Source organism: Abrus precatorius, unplaced genomic scaffold (genome assembly GCF_003935025.1).
Source record: "Abrus precatorius isolate BTA unplaced genomic scaffold, Abrus_2018 Scaffold1, whole genome shotgun sequence".
In the NCBI taxonomy this organism is placed as follows: domain Eukaryota; kingdom Viridiplantae; phylum Streptophyta; class Magnoliopsida; order Fabales; family Fabaceae; genus Abrus; species Abrus precatorius.
The window spans coordinates 911,511-933,767 of NW_020874291.1; the positions used below are offsets into that span (position 1 = coordinate 911,511).

At 30.6% G+C, this 22,257-nt stretch overlaps 1 protein-coding gene across 1 annotated transcript; it reads left to right on the forward strand.

Moving 5' to 3' along the window:
* The first annotated feature begins 1,984 nt into the window (after nt 1–1,984).
* On the forward strand, nt 1,985–7,626 carry LOC113856091 (pre-mRNA-splicing factor CWC22 homolog). The gene is made up of 7 exons (XM_027487763.1): nt 1,985–3,298; nt 3,400–3,589; nt 4,785–4,888; nt 5,017–5,119; nt 5,216–5,511; nt 6,289–6,594; nt 6,726–7,626. The coding sequence occupies exons 1-7, from the start codon at nt 2,171–2,173 to the stop codon at nt 7,083–7,085; spliced, it is 2,487 nt and encodes an 828-aa protein (XP_027343564.1). The 5' UTR covers nt 1,985–2,170; the 3' UTR covers nt 7,086–7,626.
* Nucleotides 7,627–22,257: the final 14,631 nt, after the last annotated feature.

A 22,257-nucleotide genomic window follows, 5' to 3' on the forward strand; every position in this document is an offset into this window, starting at 1 on the left:
TTAGATGATTTAGTCAAATAAAATTTTGTATTTTTATTTAAGTAAAGATGTAAAATCAACGTGACTGAACAAGTTACGTGAGAGAATCTGGATCCTGATATTTACTGTATTTGTAATTATCAATATTCGTCATAAATATTTTTATCATTATATATTTTTTCTAACATGACAATTAAACCTCATAGAATAAATTTAATCAATATAAATAGAGGTCTAAATCAATTCAATGATATCTAATTATCATTAATTTAGATGTTAGTTTCAAAGTTAAAAGATTAATAAGTAATAACCTATTAACTTTAACTTAGTAACATATTTTTTTTAAAAAATTTATCGGTTAATTTTTTAAAATTAAAACATTTTCTAAATTAATTTATAAGATATTTTTTACATTTTAAAGAACAAATTAATAACAAAACATATATTAAAAATATGTTACAAAAATTTTGTGATTAGAGTTTTTTTCCTATCTATAATATACTTTCTCTCTCAAATATATTTTTAACATACTTCAATTGGTCAAAAGTTATTAAACATAACAAAATATATGAAACAGAAATATTAATTTAAAATTAAAAAAAGTAATTGAACTCACATTATTTGTATAGTTTTTAATAAATTTTAATTAATAATTAAAAGTATATTGCTAGCTATCTTCTTCTCCTAAACCAATCAACCTAATATCTCTTAAGTAGATATTATCCTTCAATTCTACCGTGTATTTGCAATATGCTTTTGTCTCAATTAGAATTTAATTTAATTTAGTCTAATAAAATAATTTATATTAAATAAGATAATTTATATTTTATGATTTTATTTTTAAATATAATTAATATTAAAAAATTTAAAATAAATAATAATTATAGTAAACTAAGACTAAATTAGTATATTAGTTTTTAACTCTTGATTTTGTTTAAGATTAATTTTTTAGCTTTTCTAAAATTTAGGGGACCAATTTACTAATTTAGCTTAAAATAATTTTAAAATATCAACTTCTAAATTAAAATTATAAACATAAAAATTTTGTTAGCTTCGATCTTCAATTTTAAGTTTAAAATAAAAATATATTTAATAAAAAATATTTATTATACTTATATTATAAATGTATAATAAATATTATTTTAATGAAATATATATTATTATTAATTCTTATCTTTATTCTTTGGAATTAAGGTTGACATTATTTAAATATAATTTAAAATAGTCATAATTCTTTTAAAATAATTTAAAATAAAATTGATATACATATAAATAAGAGATAATATAGATAATGAACTGACAAGTAAAATAAGTTAATATAATAAACTCATAAATTTATATTTATACAAATATAAGGTGCATGGTGATTTTATGAATAAGTCTATACATGTACCAACTTATAAGTTTAATTTAGATAGAATTGGATTTTTTTTAAACTAAACTTAATTTTTTATTTAATTCAATAACAAAAAATGGTCATTTTTTTACTCAATCAATTTGTAGATTGTTGGGTTATGATTATGTTCTGTCCATATTTTAATAGTTTAATTAAATTAATTCGGTTTACGCATATCCTAAATAATTAATATATATATATATATATATATATAGATAATAAAATTTAATGTAAAAAATAATTATCATTATGGAATTTTATTTAAATTTTCAAAATTTAAAAAATAATTTCATATAATTTTTAAGTAATTATGTAAAATTCAATTAATTTTAAGTTTTAATCATATGTATATGTATATATATATATATATATATATATATATATTACTTTATATGTAAATCTAAATATATTTTTATTCTTAAAAAATTAAATTAACAATTTTCTTTTTATAAAATTACTTATTGAAAAAATTAAAAAATTTAAATACTGTATATAAAAGAATTAAATAATAAAAATTTAAATTGTCCGTAATTATTAATTCTCGAATCCAAACACCCCAATCTTAGAGTACTAGTTTACACTGTGTAAAAAATAGCAAAATAATTTTTTCGGGTTATTTTGGACAATTTCTCCCTCGACGAGATTTTAAAATTCTCCTTGAACCCCAATCCTTCTGCTGAAACCCAAACCCTTCTCCGACGCAGCATCTTTGTTCTTCGCTGCAATTTCTCGTTCATTTCTATTAATCGAATTAGGGTTTTGCTTCTGTCCAACTCAGTTAGGGTTTCTCTCGGGATGGCGAGAAAACACGGTAGTGAATCAAGTGAAGACGATGCAAGGAAACGCAAGAGCAGCGATTCCAGCGAAGACGATGAGAGAGATAGAGATAGGGATTCGAGAGAAGGAGGACGAAAAAGAGTTAAGAGAGACGATAGAATGCGTAACGATAGGGATAGAGATGAGGGAAGGAAGAGTAGGCAAAGGGAGAGAAAGAGAGAATCTGAGAGTTCGGAGGAAGAGGAGGGTCAAATTGTGAGTAAAGAGAGGGTTAGAGAAGAGAAAGAAGAACGTGAGAGAATGCGTCGGGGTTATGACCGAAGGCATGATGAGGATGGAAGAAGAGTGGAGAAAGATAGGCACAGATCGCGAGAGGTTCGTGATAATGGCGATAGGTGGCGCGGAGGTGATGAGGATAGACGGAGAATTAAGGATCGTGAACGCCGTTCACGGCGCGGTTCCGTGGAGGAAGATGATAGGGAGTTTGAAAGGAAATCAGAAAGGGATAGGGATAGGGATAGGAGGCGTAAGGTGGAAAAGGATCGTGACAGCGAGAGGGATCGTCGTGCTCGACACGATTCGGACGAGGAAGATGATAGGGACAGGAGGGGAAGGTTTGGAAAGGATGGAGACAATGGGAGGGATAGGAGGGATGGGAGGGATGAAGAAGGTCGGAAGAAAGAGGATGGAAATGGGAGAATTGTTGAGGAGGTGAAACCGCAACGGCGGTCGACGGTTTCGGAAGGGAATTTGAATGGTAATGTGTCTAATTTGGGAAAGAGTGGAGGTGTTTACATTCCTCCATTTAAGTTGGCAAGGATGATGAAGGATGTTCAGGATAAGAGTAGTGTTGAGTATCAACGGTTAACTTGGGATGCTTTGAGGAAGAGTATTAATGGGCTTGTGAACAAGGTTAATGCTACTAATATAAAAAATATAATTCCGGAATTGTTTGCGGAAAACTTGATCAGGGGAAGAGGATTATTCTGCCGGTCGTGCATGAAGTCGCAGATGGCTTCTCCTGGATTTACGGATGTTTTTGCTGCGTTGGTTGCTGTTGTGAATACTAAGTTTCCTGAAGTTGGAGATCTTTTGCTTAGAAGGATTGTTTTGCAGCTTAAGAGGGCTTATAAGCGCAATGACAAGGTATGCTGTTGCATTCCTTTTCTGCTGATTTAATATGAAGTTTTTTTTTTTTTTTTTTTAAATTATTGTTTTGCTTCTGACTCTGTTTTTATCCTTTATAGCCTCAATTACTGGCAGCTGTCAAGTTTGTAGCACATTTGGTGAATCAGCAAGTGGCTCATGAGATCATTGCTCTAGAGTTGCTCACTGTTTTACTCGAGAAGCCGACCGATGACAGTGTTGAAGTAGCTGTTGGTTTTGTTACTGAATGTGGTTCCATATTGCAGGATCTCTCGCCTAAAGGCCTTCATGGTGTGTATTCCGTTTAACTATATGGCTATAGTGTGCTTAGGTTTTCATTTCTAAATATGATCGCAACTTTGTCATTTGTCTTTTTCAAAGCTCCTATCATACTTTATTTTACATCATGGATCCTTTTTCTTTGTGTCATGTATTAACTACTTCACGAAAGCATGCTAAAGCTAGGTCAATGATTCATATTTCGTTAATATTGCCTCCTCCTCTTCAAAAGAGATGGGCAGAGTGTTATCAAGGGTTTTTAGGGCCTTGTTTGATTTCTGTTTTCGTTTTCAATTTTTAAAACTTGTCTTTAAAAAATTGTTTAAGATCAATTTTTGAAAACAAACAAATTTTGAAAACATTAGTGATGACTTATCTGGCAGGAAAATTATAAGTTTTAGAAACTGATGAATTCTTTGCATATCAATCTCAACAGTTTTCATCCAATTCACAAGCAAATGGTGAGAGGAGCAGTGTTATCAAGGGTTTTTAAGTTGCCAGTTGCATGAAATTCCGTTTTTTTGAGGATGAATATTAGGTCAAAGAAACAAGGTAGATTAGACCAAATGTGAATTGAAGGTATGTTAGATGATATGTAGTTTGCTAGGAAAAGAGTGAAAATGAATATGGTTGGGGTGCTGTGATTAGTTAAAATAGGAGCCTGAGTCCCTTATTGATTGAGTGTCAGCATGCAACTCTTATTTAAAATATCATAGCTGTGTTATCATTTATTACTAAAATCTGTGTATAACTTATGTGAATTGTATTTAGTAATTGGGTTCTGAGAGTTAAATTTTTTGAATTAATTATAATGCCCAAATAAAATATATATATATATATATATATGATCCAGATATATGTGGAGACTGGGTAACCTTGCTTTATCGTATATTTTTATCCCATTTGTTGGTATTTCCTTTTTCTTAAGGGGAGATCTATTACCTCCAATGCCTCTACAATTTCTCCTTTTATCTTAATATATTTCTTCTTTTATCAAAACCAAAGAAAAACTAATTATGTATCTGATTAATGCTCTATCCAAGTGCATCCACTTGCTTTGGGTCTTCTGCTGGTTTACACTTGTTTATATTCCTGGATACTTGCAGAAATATGCTAATGCAAGGCAGTTATGAATATGGGCAAATGATGTTTGAGATCAATTTTAGTCTGGGATATTTTTTGTTGAGTTTGATTTATAATTTTGCAGGTATCTTTGAGCGTTTTCGTGGAATTCTTCATGAAGGAGAAATTGACAAACGTGTTCAGTTTCTTATTGAAGGCTTATTTGCAATTCGGAAAGCCAAGTTTCAGGTACTTGTTTATTGTCTAGGACATGGATAACACATTAACAAAATAACACACGTCAACTCTTCTGTAAATGAGTTTAAAGGAATAGTTTGCAATTGAAATGCATTATGGTGGTTGCTTTGCATTTACAGGGCTATCCAGCTGTTCGTCCTGAACTAGACCTTGTGGAGCAGGAAGATCAGTTAACTCATGAAGTCTCCTTGGATGAGGAAATAGATCCAGAGATTTCCCTTGGTACATTTTGTATTTTTAAGTTTATATCTGGTTCTAATTTGATCTACTTTTGTTCGTCCTTGTGATTTCTCTATTTTCTGTTTGATTTTTTCTCAGATATATTCAAGCCTGACCCCAATTTTGGGGAGAATGAAAAGCGTTATGAAGAGTTGAAGAAAACAATGCTGGGTGAGGAATCTGAGGATGAAGAAGGCTCTGATGTAGAATCAGACGACGATGATGAAGATGATGAATCTGATGAAGAGGATGAAGAAACAATGCAAATAAAAGATGAAACTGAGACAAATCTTGTCAATCTTCGGAGGACAATTTACTTAACAATTATGTCTAGTGTAGATTTTGAGGAAGCCGGTCATAAGCTTCTGAAAATTAAGCTAGAGCCTGGTCAAGAGGTGAGTTTGGAATAAGTTACTGTTCTGTTGCTAAAACTTTCTACTGCCTGCCCTTTTCTTATACTAAATGTTTATTAGGGTACACTAAATTATTATATAATAATATTTAAGAATTTTCAAATTCTTTGAAAGAGCAAGCTACATCTAGTTTAACTTTTGGTGTGATTTTATTGAAAAGGTTGAAGCCCTCTTTCTTTTGGTCTGTTTGTATAAAGCTGAAAATCAATTTCTATGGAAGTCAATAATTGCTATTTGATTTTTAATTGATTCCAACTTTGACATTTGGTGTGATTTTATTGAAAAGGTTGAAGCCCTCTTATCTGTTTGTATTAAGCCCTTTTTTGACATGCTTTGCTTTTTGTGCTAAAATTGTTTCCAACTTATTTGATTTTTAATTGATTCCAACCACTTAAACATCAAAGCAAATGGACAATTTATCTCTTGTATGTAATCATTGATGTGTTTGTATCTTTACACTTGTTGATCTTTCTGATTAGGATTTAATTGTACATCACCCGCGTGCAAGTTTATTGGGTTATTCTGTTTTTATCATTATCAGATTTTGATGTTCTTTTAAAGAATCAAGGCTCCAATAACTTGATGAGTTGATGTCTTATTATAAATATTAAGTATAATTTGCAACTATACATATTACTCAGATTGAACATTCACTTCCTGCATCTGATATATCCTTCTCCATTTTTTTTGTCTCATTTTCAAACAAGTTTTACCTTTGAATTACTCAAAATAATTACAATATTATGTAATTGATTGTAGATGGAACTGTGCATTATGCTTTTGGAATGTTGCAGCCAAGAGAGAACTTATCTCCGATATTATGGTCTTCTGGGGCAGCGTTTCTGCATGATCAACAAAGTACATCAAGAAAATTTTGAGAAGTGCTTTGTGCAGCAGTACTCAATGATTCACCGACTTGAAACAAATAAACTGCGAAACGTTGCAAAGTTTTTTGCTCATTTACTTGGGACAGATGCTCTACCTTGGCATGTTTTATCGTATATACGCTTGACTGAAGAAGACACTACTTCTTCGTCGCGTATATTTATCAAGATTTTATTCCAGGTACTGATTATCAAATTCATATATTCTTCTTTGTTTCTTTATATAAGGTGCTTTTTGATTTGGATTTATTTGATTTCGTGTGATGTCCGCATCTGCGATGTACTGATAATTTTCACTTTACCATGATGCAGGAACTATCAGAGCACCTTGGCATCCGGTTGCTAAACGAGAGGCTAAATGATCCCACGGTGCAGGAGTCTTTTGAATCCATTTTCCCGAAAGATAACCCAAAGAACACACGTTTCTGCATTAACTTCTTCACGTCCATTGGTCTTGGTGGTCTTACTGAAAACTTGCGAGAGTATTTGAAGAATATGCCTCGCCTGATTATGCAACAGCAGAAACAAGTTTCAGATTCTGAATCAGATGAGGAATCAGGGAGTTCTGATTCATCAGATTCAGGAACATCTAGTTCTGAGTCAGAGTCAGACTCAGCTAATTCTGATGGAAGTGAGAGTGACAGAAGACGAAGAAAGCGGAGGAGAAAGTGAAATAATTTTTAGCTAATTCAGGAAAAGATTTTTTTTTTTTTGGTTTTGTTTAAGTGGCATGTGGATAGTGTTTTTAGTAATTAGTAACGTTTATTATAATATGTATTGCAGAATTTTAATTTAATATTTACATGTCATCAACTAATTAGAGAATATGATGGTAATGATGTGGGGAACTTGACTTAAATTTTGACCTTTATTCAATTCTAAATTTGATCGTTATGTGGCTGAAAATCGAAGGGAACAATGCTATCTTCAAGTTTTTCATTCACGATTACTCTGATTTGCATATTGGGGTCGGTTGAAGATTCTTTATATTTGTGCACAATTGTCGAAGTATTTATGTTTAATTGACATAGGGCCAGTGCCTATTAGTTTCTGGCTTGTTAGAGTTTCTGTTTGTAGTAAAAACAACACAATAATTTTAGGAGTGGAGTGTTTCCTTCATTTGTTCATTTGTTGTTATTAGAGAGTTGAAATGATCTGAGTTTTAAAAGCTTTAAATTTACGTATTTACAATATATAAATTTAACTTTTACCGACTAAACCAACCTTCTTGGCTTCCTTCTTCATTGTGTTCTTATTGCTCATAAAAAGGAAAATAAATTGTATTGATAATAGAGCTGTAAAAATGGATTAAAATTCTAGGCTTTATCTCACTAAATTCTCTATATAGCTTTATTTTTAAAAAGTTTTATAATCTTAGTTTTGACCTTAAGTTTCAATATAAAAAAAATAGTGAGCTAGAATTAAGGTTAAGGCTAAATTAGTTCACTTATTTCTAAAAATACTTAATAATTATTATATTATTTATTTATAATATTAATAAATTATTTTACTTAAATAAAACAAATTTATATTTTAAATATAAAATTAATTTTAAAATTAAAAAATATTTATTTAATATATTAAAAGTCTATCATAAAAATAATATTAAATATAATTATATTAAAAATATTATAAAATTAAATTAAATTTAACTTTTATATTTGGTAAATTTTTTAATTAAATTTAATATGTTATACTAATAATTTATGATTTTAATTAAGAACTAGTAACAAATATTTTTAATTAAACAATAATTAAATAATAAAATATTATTTAATAATTATTTTAATAAATTTAATTAATTTTCATATATTTTGATATTATTTAATGATTTTTAATAATTATGGATTCAGTTTATATATAATATAATTACTTTGAATATAAATATAAATACGTGTAATTTTAAATGATTATTTTAATAAATTTAAAATAGATATAAATATATTTTTTATTAAAAAATATAGTTGTTATTATACATTTAAAATTTAATAATTATTAAATATTTACATAAATCAACAAAAAAATATATAAATAAAAAATTAAATTATTACTTAATTTATCAATTTATATATAGTATATAAGTATATGTTTTAATTTACTATATCATTGATATTTTTTATATTATATTAATATTACATTGTATTTAATTTTATGTATATTTATTAATTTAAAATAAAAAATTAATGAAGCAATAAAAATAAATATTTTATAATTTTTTTTTTAATTTAATAGTTATTATTATTGTCGTTATATATATATATATATATATATATTTACATTGAGTTTAAATTTTTATTTTAAATTTTATCACAAATTTTTTATTAAAATAAAGGCTTAGAAGTACAAATTATTTTAATTTTAATATAAATTCTTTTAAATTAAGATGAGTCAAAAGTTAAATTTGTAAACATTCGTTAATACTTACTATGCTCATATGTTATTTTTCTGCATCTATGAATTTTATAATATAAAGTATTTTATGTCTACAATTTTTACAATGACAATATTTATTTATTTATTTTTCTTAACGTAATAATTTTCATTTAGTTGATTCAACAAGATTTGTGAGTGTTAGTTTTTGTTATCAATTTTATGTGTTTAGTGTGACTTTATTTATTGAATATAAGATATCTCTACACAATAAAATATGATCTTCACAAAAAAATAAAATATTTAATACTTCAATAATTTTATAAAAATAAATTAAGAAAAATAAAAATATAAAAATTATATAATATGGAAACATTTATAGTTAATGCTCAAATAATATTTTAAAAATTATATAAAAATTGTTATAATCATTGAATAATTATCAATAACAAAGACAAAAATTAAAAAAATATGTAAGCTAATTTGATAATAATTATATTTTTATTAATATTATTCAATAACAACAATTATTATAAATATTTAATATTATACAAATTTTATTTTTCTGTCTTTTTTAAACATTTTTATTGGACTACAAGTTTATAATTGAAATATCATATGAAATAAATATTTTTAATAGATACTTTAATAATTATTATAATACATATCAAATTTTTTGAAGTCTAAATTCTATAAGAATTAATAAAAAAATTTTGCCTATAAAATCCTAACCCTAATCCTAGATCAGAGAGCTTTTAATTTGATGGCTTTTTTAGCCTACAAGACTTTTTGACCCCAACTAATATGAGTTAGAGTTAGAGTCAGATCACATAAACTTTTTCACAGCTCTAATTAGTAAGAGTTTATAGTAAAATTTTCTTACTTCACTACCGCAATAAGGAACATTAATTCCTTTTTGACAAAAATGGGAGGGGTGAGCCCAGAGGGAATTTTTTATTTTAATAATATACAAAATATTTAAAAATTAATATATAAAATTTTAATATAATTTACTTATCTCTTCTCATTCTTTTTTATACTTCATTCTCTTATTTCAACATATCTAAATAATATATATCTTTTATTCTATTTTTCCTCCTCTTAACCTCCTAATTTCATCCTTTTATCCAAATAAACCACTAGAGTTGCTTTTCCTAAATTTTAAAACAAATAACAATTACAAGTACTTAATTCTTGATAAGCAATAAAATAACATTATATAAAGAAACAAAGAGAGGAATATTTGCGTTTGATTCTTAATACCTGGAAGAGAATCTATACAACTCTACGTGACGAAGTAGTGTCCTCTTCAGTCAAGCGTATATATGATAAAACATGCCAAGTTAGAGAATCTGTGCCAAGTAAGTGGGCCAAAAACTTTACCACATTTCGCAGTTTATTTGTTTCAAGTTGGAGAATCATTGAGTACTGCTGCACTAAGCACTTCTCAAAATTTTCTTGATGTACTTTGTTTGATCATGCAGAAGCTCTGTCCCAGAAGAAAATAATATTTTCAGAGGTAACTTCTTTTTCTTTTTTATCAGTAAAGGAGAATGAATAATATAAAATAAATCACAAGGATGTCTCCACCCTTTTACAGCACCATAAAGTTTGAGATTTTAAAAATGTATAATGTGTCTTGTGTCTTATAAATAAAGATAAAATATTGTGTTGCAACGGTACGACAAAAAAGCGTGTTTAAGAAAAATATTTTTTTAAAAATATCAGAGAAGTTGACACCAAAATTTATTTTAAAAAAATTTTGGAAAAACTTTTAAAATATGATTTTTGAAACAAAAAATGAGTTCAAGAGTTATTTACGTGTAGGAAAGGTATTAGCACCTTACAAGGTTTGTTTAAAATGGTTACCTTAGATTAGTTGTGCAAATTCATCTTAATTTTGAAAAATATTTATTTAACCCCTAAACAATTATTATTATTATTATTATTTATTTTAAATGAAGACAAATTATTTATTAAAATATTAATGAATACCTTACAAAATTATTTTGACTTGACAGGTCTAGTTCTCGCTCCTACGTATTTCTAAGTGCAATGGGGAACTCAAAGTCACGTAATTCTATCTAAAAATTATGAAATTAGTTTATTATAATTAAGTTTAGTAAAAGAATTTATTTTAAAATTAAAATTATTTTCGTAAAATTATAATATTTAGCATACAAGATAACGCGGTTATACATGTATCCTACGAGAAACAATACAGAAAGTGAAGGAAGATCATAACCATATTGTAAATCATTAAAAAATATTTTATTCGTAAATGAAGTATTTGAATTTGAATTTTGATTATGATTAATATTGAAAGAGAATTTAAGATAGCGTAAGCTATACATTAATTTCTTATAATTTTTGGACAATCGAAGACAATGTAAATCACACAACAATATTGCAAAAATTTGTATGATAAAATAAAAATGGAGAAATAATTAGTTATTTAATTTATCAAAATTAGAAATACGATTCAAGAAATTTTAAAACATGAAATTAATTTTATTTTAATAAAAAAATAAATTTATTTGAATTGATTAAAGAATATATTCATTTAATAAAAAGATTAAAAATTTCATTTGATAGATTTATATTATAAAAAACCTAAGGTAACATTGGTACACATAAGTTTTTAACAATTCATAACTCATAAAGGTAAAGTCTACACATTAGCATTATAAATTATTTCGTTAGTAAAATAATTTAAATTTAAATTAGTTGATTGATTCGTAAGTTAGTAATTAGAAGAGAATTATGTCTTGATTTATTATTAAAGTAGTTAACTAATTAATTAATGACAATATATGATAAATTAATATTGCATAAAGTTTTGGTAACGTAGGTATACATAGATTTTATTAATTTATAATACATGACTATAGAGAAACTATACGTTAGTATTATAAATTGATGCAATTATATTATTATTTATTAATTAATTATACAAAAAATAAGTAATTTACTATTCATAATATAAGAAAAAGTAAACATAAATATAAAATTAAATTGTATCAATATTCTACAAATATACAATAAATAAAATAAAAAATAACAATCCTAAAAAGTAAAAAATTAACATGATAATTAAAACATAAACAATGAAATATAAATAAAAGAATAATTTATTGTTAATGTTAGAATGAGATACATTAAAAAAAAACTCAAATATAATATTATAAAGTAAATGGTGTCAAGAGAATTAAAATAAACAAATAAATTAAAATAAAATAAAATTATTTAAACTAGGCTAACATAAAAAAAATAACAAAAATTCATTCATTAAATAAATTAATAATTATCATAATAATAAATAATAATGATGATGAATAAATAAATAAAACTAAAATAAGAAATTGTATGTTGAGCTAAATAATAAAAAGGTAAAATAAAAAAAAATTCGGACAAAAAAATAATAAAAAATAAAAAAAGGGTAAAATGGTCTAAAATTAAAAATTTTCAGATTTGAGAGAGAAGGACTTTAGTGTTAGAGGTGTGATTTTCTCCATAAAAAACAAAAAAGTTATGAAAAAGTAGAGATGAGGTTAATGAAGGTCATGATTTTGAGTGGTGGAGGTTAGTGTGAGAAAAAGAAAGAGAAGGGAGAAAAGGTAGGAAATGAGCTTCTATAGTGAGTTTTGTGTTTGAGAATAATGATGGATGAAGGAATGGGTGGAGAGATAGTAGATCTTGATGCTTGAAGTGGTGGTTTGGAAAAAAAGAAAAAAGAAAAGAAATGAATGAAAAAAAAAAAGTAAATTTTTGGATGGTTGAAGGTAGTGCGATTTTGGAGAAAAGAAAAAGATAAAGAATGGTGGAACTTATTATTATTAGTTTTTCATTTAAAATTAATTTGATATATGAAATGTTCATTCAAAATATTAATATACATGACAAAGAAAAAAAAAATATAAAATGTATGATGAAACTTACTTAGATTTTGAAGCCATTTGCTAGCTCTTTATATATATATATATATATATATATATATATATATATATATATATTCAGAAAAATCTCCTCATCCTCTAAATTCTTGAACCCCTCTTCATAGTTTCTCTCTCTTTTTATTGTTAGAGTTTTCATAAAATACCAAAAATCTAAAAATTTTCATTTTTATGTATAAAGTAACATTAGTTTAAGAGTTTAATTATTTGTAATATTTTATTTTTCTTTTAAGAATTAATTCTAAATTTTTCTATTATATTAAGACAAATTTTTGTTTTTTCCTTAAAACCTTTGTTTCTATTCTCCTTTTATAATATTAAAATTCAGATTTTTTTTAAATAAAAAATTTTTAAATCAAAATTTTATTGTTCACATATTGTATTTTATTTCTTATTTGTTTTAACAGCATTTGTTATAACATTAAAACTTTAATATTTAATTCATATTTGTTATAATTAACAGCCTAAAGACTAAAATTATAATAAATTAATGCTTATATATAAAAAAGTATAAAATAAAAGTAAAAAAAAAATGATAATTAAAGACTCTTCCAAAGTTAAGTTTCTTCTAACTTAATAATTAGCAAACATACTCATTGTCAAAGTATCTCAATCTTGTCCACTCTCCAGTGACTTGATAATTGTGACCTCATTATAATATTATTTGAAACTCTTTCCAATTGTAGATTGGGTAACTCTTCATTAACCCTAAATAAAAGTTCCAAGTCTTGAATCTCTAAAATTGAATCACTTTGTTGCTCATCTTTTATGAAATTGAAATTATGTAACATGAATGAAACATCGATAATACTTATTTTGGTCTTTATAAAAAAAAAAAAAGAGAAAAAATGTAATATACTCCATTTTTTTTTCAATATCTCAAATAAACTTTCAAGTACATTTGTGCACTTGAATGACAGAAATTAAATAACTCCTTATAATTTTGAGGAGTGTTTCTAATTTACTCGTTGAGATGGTATCTAGTCCTTTGATAAGGTGCTAAAAATCTCGAACCATTAGTTATCTCGCATCCACAAGAAAGTACTTATCTACGAGGGTTAAAAGTAAAAAGTATATGCTTGTACTAGATAAATTAAGTAAAATATTATTTCATGATATTTACCATTTGAAAGTTGAACATTATTTTTACCACTTAAAGCATCTTGTATTGGATAAAGATCAACTCGGTCCTATTTGTAGGAAAAGGAAACCGAGTACTTATTCAGCATAATAGGCCGGATACCTCTCGTCAGGATTAAAAGGTAATTAACCCAATTAAGGGTAATAATCAAGATATTATTTACTTTAAATAAAGGGCTAAAATGAAGACTGGCTCGACAGGCTCCCATTACAGTGCCTATATAAGGAAGGTAAAAGTACATATAAATGGTTGACTTTTTATTATTAAATAGCATTTATTGCTCAGAACCGAATCCTGACTTCAGCATCGGAGTGCCTTTTGCAAGTACCCTCCCACGTCAGCAATGGTTAGAGAAACGTCAGTACGTCAGAGCAGATACTTGAAGATCTATGTTACCTTAATAGAAACATTTTGGCGCCCACCGTGGGGCATGATTAGCCTCATTTTTCAGAATTAAATATGGTACTAACGAGAAGCCAGCAAGAAGGACATGTTCAACAGGGAGGAACCTCTCAGCAACAGTTGGAGAATGTTACACCAGATGAATCGACACTTGAAGTATTGATGCAAGAAGGGACCGATGAGAGCTTTTTAGCTGTACTAAGACAGCTCAAAGCAGAAATGGCAGAGATGAAAAGGGAGAGAGAGAAGGATGCTAGAGCTCTCGGCTCTGAGAAGGGAAAATGCTAGCTTGAGAGGAGAGATCATAACACACATCCCTTCCCAAAATACACCTATCATCCAGGATCAGGGGGAATCCTCAATGCTACAAGAGAAATCAAAGCAGGTTTATCAATCTGAAGCTAAAAATGACCGAGACGATCTCGTAAGCCGAAGCCCATTTGTTCACCATATACTGGAGGCTAAGCTGCCTGATAATTGGAGAGGCTTAACAATAGATAAATATGATGGCACATTGGACCCTAGGGAACATTTGGATATCTTTATAACCTAAGTCAGTCTGTACACCAAGAATGATTCTTTATGGTGTAGGATTTTTCCCACCTCACTCAGAGGGCCTGCACTCAGTTGGTTCACCCGACTCTCCCCTTCATCCGTTGACTCTTTTGCAACACTTGCAAGACGGTTCAACTTGCACTTTGTCACAAGCCGACCTCATCCTTTAACATCCTTGGCGCTGGTCAACATTCGCCAAGAAAAGGGAGAGTCACTTAGAGCGTTCATGGAACGCTTTGGCAAAGTGACCCTTTCGATCCATAACTTGGAGTCAGCAATGGGCATGCACCACCTCATAACGGCCTTAAAGCCAGGACCTTTCGTTAATAGCATCTGTAAAAAACCACCTGTCGACCTAGACGAGTTAAGAAGTCAAGCTGTAAAGTATATGCAGATAGAAGAATTGTCTGAGTACTGAAACCAGGTACGGATGGACCAAGGGTCCAATTCAAAAAATACAGACAGGAAAGAAGCTTTCAAGGCTAGGCAGGGAAGTGAGAGAAGAAATGAACTTGAAAGGCCGCCCCGGGGACCTAAGTATCCTTCCTACACTACGCTCAACACTAAGCGGTCCAGAGTACTTGATCAGGCATTGGCCATAGAAATATTGAGAATGCCTAGACGCGCCAACACCCCTCCTCGGGCAGATAAAAGTGAGTCTTACCGATATCATCATAACAGGGGTCACACCACTGAGGAGTGTACAGCGCTGAAAGATAAGATTAAAAAATTAATCAAGGAAGGACATTTAAAAGATTTTGTACAAACAAATCCCATCGGTCAAATTAAGAGAGGAAGAGATCAATACCCTGAACCGCCGAGGAGTTCTGATGACAAAAGATTTGAACGACAGAGGAGTAGGTCCAAGGAACCCCCAACTAGAAGATACGATGAACGTGAGAAGTATCCTAAAAGGGTCATTAATACCATAGCTGGAGGGTTTGCAGGTGGAGGACCCACTCATTCGGCCAAGAAGAGGTATCTCAGGCAGGTCCGTTCTGTCAATAATGTTTCAATGGGCAGCAGAATCCGGATGCCCCCTATTACATTCACTAACGATGACTTTCAAGGAGTCGATCTGGTGCAGGACGATCCCATGGTCATAAGTGTAGATATTCTTAATTGCACCGTCCAAAAAACACTAATTGACCAGGGAAGCTCGGCTGACATCTTATATTGGAATACGTTTAAGCAATTAGGCATCCCAGAAGAAGAGCTCAGAGAATATCATGAACCGTTGGTTGATTTTTCTGGAGAAAGAGTGGAGACTTGGGGCTGCATTGACCTGTATACCTCGTTCGGGTCAGAGCACGAGGGAAAGCGAGTAAAGGTCACTTATCTTGTTGTGCATGTAAATACCTCCTATAATATACTACTCTAAATAAGTTGAAGGCTATAGTATCCACTCCACACTTGGCTATGAAGTTTCCATCTGAAAGAGGCCAAATCGTTACAGTTTATGCTGATCAAAAGACAGCTAGAGAATGTTATTTTGCAAGTCTACGTCTTAAGCCTTTCCATGGGGGTAGCCGAGATGTCAACATTGTATCCCCTCGGCTGGGAGAGGAATTGGATGTGGAACTAGATCCTAGAACGGATGAGGGGTGTCGGGTTGAGCCCAATGAAAATAAGCAGCCTTTCCAACTTGGATCAAAACCAGAACAAGTAACTTATTTGGGGGTCGGGTTGAATGTACAAGAAAAGCAGGTTTTTCAGGAAATATTGCTAAATAACGCCGATTTGTTTGCTTGGTCAGCTTCGGACATGCCTGGCATCGATCCGACATTTCTATGTCACCACTTATCGGTTTATAAGGGGGCCAAACCGATAGCTCAGAAGAAAAGGAAGATTGGCGGTGATAGAGCAAAAGGCAATAGAAGAAGAAACGGGTAAGCTGCTACAGGCCCGCTTTATCCGAGAAGTCAGGTATTCAACATGGTTAGCCAACGTGGTCATGGTTAAAAAAGCCAATGGTAAATGGCGAATGTGTACAAACTTCACGAACCTCAACAAAGCATACCCAAAGGACGCATACCCCTACAAAACATTGATACCCTGGTTGATGGCGCAGCTAGTCACAGGATACTAAGCTTTTTGGATGCTTATTCTAGATATAATCAAATACGTATGTATCCCTCGGATGAGGAGAAAATGACATTCATCACAAATTCAACAAATTTTTGCTATCGTGTAATGCCATTCGGTTTGAAGAATACAGGGGCGACATACCAGAGACTCATGAATAAAATTTTTGAGAAACAAGTGGGTAAATGCATGGAGGTGTATGTGGATGATATGATGGTTAAATCCCTTGCATGGAAGCAACATCTCGACCATTTGGAGGATGTATTCGGCGAAGCCAAGAAGCATGGTATGAGGTTCAATCCTGAAAAATGCACATTTGATGTAGCCGGCGGTAAATTCTTGGGTTTCATGTTATCCGAAAAGGGGATTGAGGCAAACCCTGATAAATGTAAAGTCATCATCAAAATGGCCAGCCCTCAGAATGTCAAGAAGGTTCAACGAGAGGCCGGGCGAATTGCAGCACTCGCTAGATTCTTGCCAATAATGGCAGAGAGGTCTCGACCTTTCATTGAATTATTAAAGAAATCCCAAAAATTCGCTTGGTCCAAGAATGTGAAGTTGCCTTCGTCCAATACAAGCATATGCTAGCATCGACGCCTGTGTTAACAAAACCAAAACCTGATCAGGACATGATTGTTTATTTGGCCGTATCAGATAACGCCATCAGTTCGGTTTTACTTCAAGAAATACCTGAACCTGCTCCTGTATATTTCGTCAGCAGAACACTCTAAGGTCCCGAATCCCGATATTAATTAATGGAGAAAGTGGTGCTTGCCCTAATCCACACAGTACAACATCTTAATTTACAAACTCCCAATTAGGGAATTAGTGATCCAATTAGGGAATTAGTGATTTGATTTATATATATATATATATATATATATATATATATATATATATATATATATATATATATACTAATAATGTTCCCTTTATACATAATAACACATTTCAGAATTTTGTCACTTTATAAGGTACTTAAGGTAAACTTTCATAAATATTTAGATATCCTTTTTACAGTAATACAAAGGTTAAAATGGTTAGTAAATTCTCTGCCCTACACAACACTGTTAATTGAGGAACTCAATTACCATTTCACCTATCAACATAATTACATTCATATGAAACATCAGTTACCGTTCTTCAAAATAATAAAAACAACACTGGAGATGACTTCCTACAGAGCAGCATAACTAATCAAAAAGAGTGACTTCTACCCGATATCATAAAGACTTATGTACAGCAAAATACTACCTACGACTAACCTTCGCCACTATACAAAAAAATAAAAAATAAAGTAGCATCAGTACTACTCTGAATCCATATCTTCAGACTCATTGATGATCAAAGGATCATAATCCTCTGGAATATCAATATCCATTTCCTCCTCCTCAGCTGGAGGGGGAATCGGTGGTGGTATGAGCTGAAAAGGATTATTATTATCTAAGTCAAGGGTTAGTCTAGTCCTTATGGTAATAGGGACACCACCACCGGGTCCTGCCGCTCTCCTAAAAAATATAGTAAGTATGCCCGCAAAAGTATGGGTGTGTCTATCCCAATCGTGCTGCCATCGCTGTGGCTCCGGGCTAATGAGCCTGATCGTCATATTCATTTAGTGTGGAATCTAGGCCATCTCTCTCTGCTACAGGTGGTAACCGATCAAGTCCAATGAATACCGCAGGTACAGAGAAAAAAATAAATCAAGAAAATAGAAACAACGATAGGGTGAGCAATAGTTCATACATCACATTAAAATTAAACATCATAAACATTCACAGATCAATCGCATTCCAATGAATGATGATGATAGTGCATGATCTTAGTTTATTTTTCTAAAATGTCCATGCATGCGGGCCCGAATCGTTTCTTAAATCAGTGCTGGGGTAGCCAGAAGTTGATACTACTAGGTATGGAAATCCAACCACGGAATTGTTAAGATCTACACTCAAATATGAACCTAATAGCTCACTGACCATGATATACGGCAAGAGCACAGTCAGGTACAGGAGAGTTTGTACAGTGGGTTCCCTGACAACAGGTAGCGAGCCTGAGCCTTTTAGGGCTTCCAACCACTACCCTTCCTATCCCCAAGTCCTCCCTCAGGGCCTCCCCATCGTATTCCCAGAGTCCATAGTCTCTGATTCCCCATTTTGCACAAAATACCATTTTCAGATGAATAATGTATGAGTTCCTAAGTGGTTTTATTTATTTATTATTATTATTATAAGAGTTCTTAATCCATCATTCAATCATTTCAATTTATTTTCATTAAACTTTCCCATAAAAAAAAAAAACCATGCACATAAATGCTCACTCAAAGATGACTCATATCATATAACACAATTTATGTCTTAATGAAGTATCAAACATATATTTCCATCACCAAACACATAAGCAAACCATTATCAAAATTAAGCATATAAAGAAATCACAATAATTAATCATAACAAAATTTAGATAATTTCAACAAATAAGGTTAAATAAGTTTATGATGTAATCCTTACTACATAGCCCACCCCTTACCTGTTACGTCTACGTTTGTTCTCTCTAACGCTTGAAGTTGATTTCCGATGAAATCTATACACGTAATGAAACGCTAGTTAGAACCTTATAGTTCTCTGATTTTATCTCGTGAGAATTTAAACTCACTTTAATAACGTAATTATCTACAATATTTTAATAACGTAATTATTCGAGCCCAAATTTTTTGAGGTCAAAGCCCAAATTTTAATAACGTAATTATCTACAATATTAATGTAGAGGTCAAAGTCTAATTCGAAATAGATTGTGCAATAAAGTTGATCAAAATCATGACAGGGAAATTTTCGAGCAGATTGCACAAGGTTCAGTGTTTTTGCCATAACTCAAGATATACTTAATATTTTAACATGAGACCAGTTTCTAAAGTTCAAATACCCTATAGAATAGTGCCAGTTTTCAGGTTACAGTGACTATTTCCGACAGGGATCAACTACACTAACACTCTAAACATACCTTAGTAATATGGTCATATATCACGCTACACATAAGATATTGACATGAAACCAATTTCTAAATTTCACGCATACAATTTCCTACAACTTTTATGAAGGAGTCGAGTCCTAATTTTACACTAATAAGTCCCAGTAAATCAAAATCCGTGACTGTTAGAACAGGGCAACCTCCTAAGGTGACAGCTAGAACACCTGTTAGTAAAATAGACATAACTTGAGTTACAAATATCCGTTTGAGGTGAAACCAGTGGCTAAATTTCAAGTATTAAAAGGACTACAACTTTCATGAAGACATAAACTCCTAATTAAGTCCATACAAATCCCAGAATTTAGTGAACAGTGACCTGCGAATTTTGATTCTTAGGTTTTTAGCTCAACCACTTCTAATCTTCCATTTCAAGCATGATTTTAGTATCCTAGATGTAAAACCACAACAATAAAAGCAAGATAACACTCTTCCCATTCCTATTCCAGCTCATCCAAGTAAGAAGGAAAAATTAAATAACACCATTTAAAAAAAATAAAACCGTACAAGTGTAGAGGAGGATAAGGGTAACAAGTTTACCTCTTGAAACTTTTCAAAAAGATCAAATTTTGGCCCTCAAAATCAAGCTTGAAGGTGAGTAGTGTATTTGAGAGAGAAATGAAAAAAAACTTACGGGAAGCTTGTAGAAGATATATCTCTCTCTCAATCACTTTTTAAAAGTAAAAATTTTATTACTTTATCTTTTTTTTTTAACTTAAAAATTTCACTTTTACAAATGTATATTTCTTTTTCAGTTTAACAGGTAGAGAAAATTTTTAAAAAAATAGTAGAATATTTAGAATAATACTGGGATAGTCACTAAAATTTTAATTCACTCAAATTGCTCTCGGATCGGTTCGTTTCTTGTCTGTGTATTAGATGTACTGAAAAATAAAATTTTGAAATTTATCAAATTTCATTGTAAAAATTTACTTTTCAAGATCTTTATAATATTATTAGGCTCTTGTAAAACTTTTAAAATTTTACGGCTTTGTTTGCTATAGAATTAAATTCAGTTTGAAAATTTATTTATTTTTACTAAGATTCTTGCAAAATAAGCTAATTTTAAGTATTTCTTAAGAATTCTAGAAAAATTCTAGAAAATCACAAATTATCTAATGAATATAAAACTCTAAAGTCACATTAAATAATTCCTAATAATTTAATTTTTTATTTTATTTTAAATTTTGACAAAGGTTTTGTCAAAATTCAGCAGACCACGGGTATTGAGAATTAGGATGTTACAACTCTTCTCCCCTTAAATAAATTTTGTCCTCGAAATTTACATACCTGATGTAAACAACTGAGGATGATATTCCTTCATCTTTTCCTCTAACTCCCAAGTAGCATTCCCATCTCCCGCTCCACTCCAAATAACCTTAACCAAAGCAATTTCTTTTCCACGGAGTTGTTTAATTCTTCGATCAGCGATGTGGATAGGCGATGCTTCATAAGTAAGATTATCTCTAATTTGTACGATGTATGGCTCAAGTATATGAGAAGGGTCCGAAATGTATTTTCGTAACTGTGACACATGGAAGAAATTGTGGATGTTGGAAAGAAAAGGGGGGTAGAGCCACTTGGTAAGCTATTGGACCAATCCTCTTCAATATTTGGTAGGGGCCAATGAACTTGGGCGTGAGTTTTCTTGACTTCATTGCCCGTCCAACTCCAATTGTAGGCGTGACTCTCAAGAACACGTGATCTCCTTCTTGGAACTCCAGAGGTTTTCTCCTTTTGTCATAGTAGCTTTTCTGTCGACTTTGAATTGCTCTCATTTTCTCTTGAACTAATTTAATCTTCTCCGTGGTTTGTTGTACCAATTCTGGACCTAGGAGTAAGTTTTCACCTGTCTCAAACCAACACAATGGTGTTCGACATTTCCTGCCATAAAGAGCTTCAAATGGGGCCATCCCAATGCTAGCGTGAAAACTATTGTTGTATGTAAATTCAATTAGTGGCAATAACTTATCCCAACTTCCTTTGTGATCCAACACACAAGTCCGCAGTAAGTCTTCCAAAGACTGGATGGTCCGTTCTGATTGTCCATCAGTCTGAGGATGATAAGCAGAGCTTAGCCGAAGCTTTGTTCCAAGAGCTTGATGTAAACTTGTCTAGAACCTTGAGGTAAAACGAGGGTCTCGATCTGATACAATACTAGCAGGTATGCCATGCAATCTTACCACTTCCTTAATGTATAACTGAGTTAGCTTCTCCAAAGAATAACGAATGTTGATGGGAATAAAATGAGCAGATTTCGTCAATCTGTCAATTATTACCCACACAGAATCATGACCAGTTGGTGTTCGAGGAAATGAAG

Excerpts from the sequence above, each read along its gene's own strand:
- LOC113856091 (XM_027487763.1), top strand. The coding sequence starts at position 2,171 with ATGGCGAGAAAACACGGTAGTGAATCAAGTGAAGACGATGCAAGGAAA. Across the intron at positions 3,590-4,784 it reads CTCGCCTAAAGGCCTTCATG|GTATCTTTGAGCGTTTTCGT; the intron begins GTGTGTATTCCG and ends ATAATTTTGCAG. Across the intron at positions 4,889-5,016 it reads TTCGGAAAGCCAAGTTTCAG|GGCTATCCAGCTGTTCGTCC; the intron begins GTACTTGTTTAT and ends TTGCATTTACAG.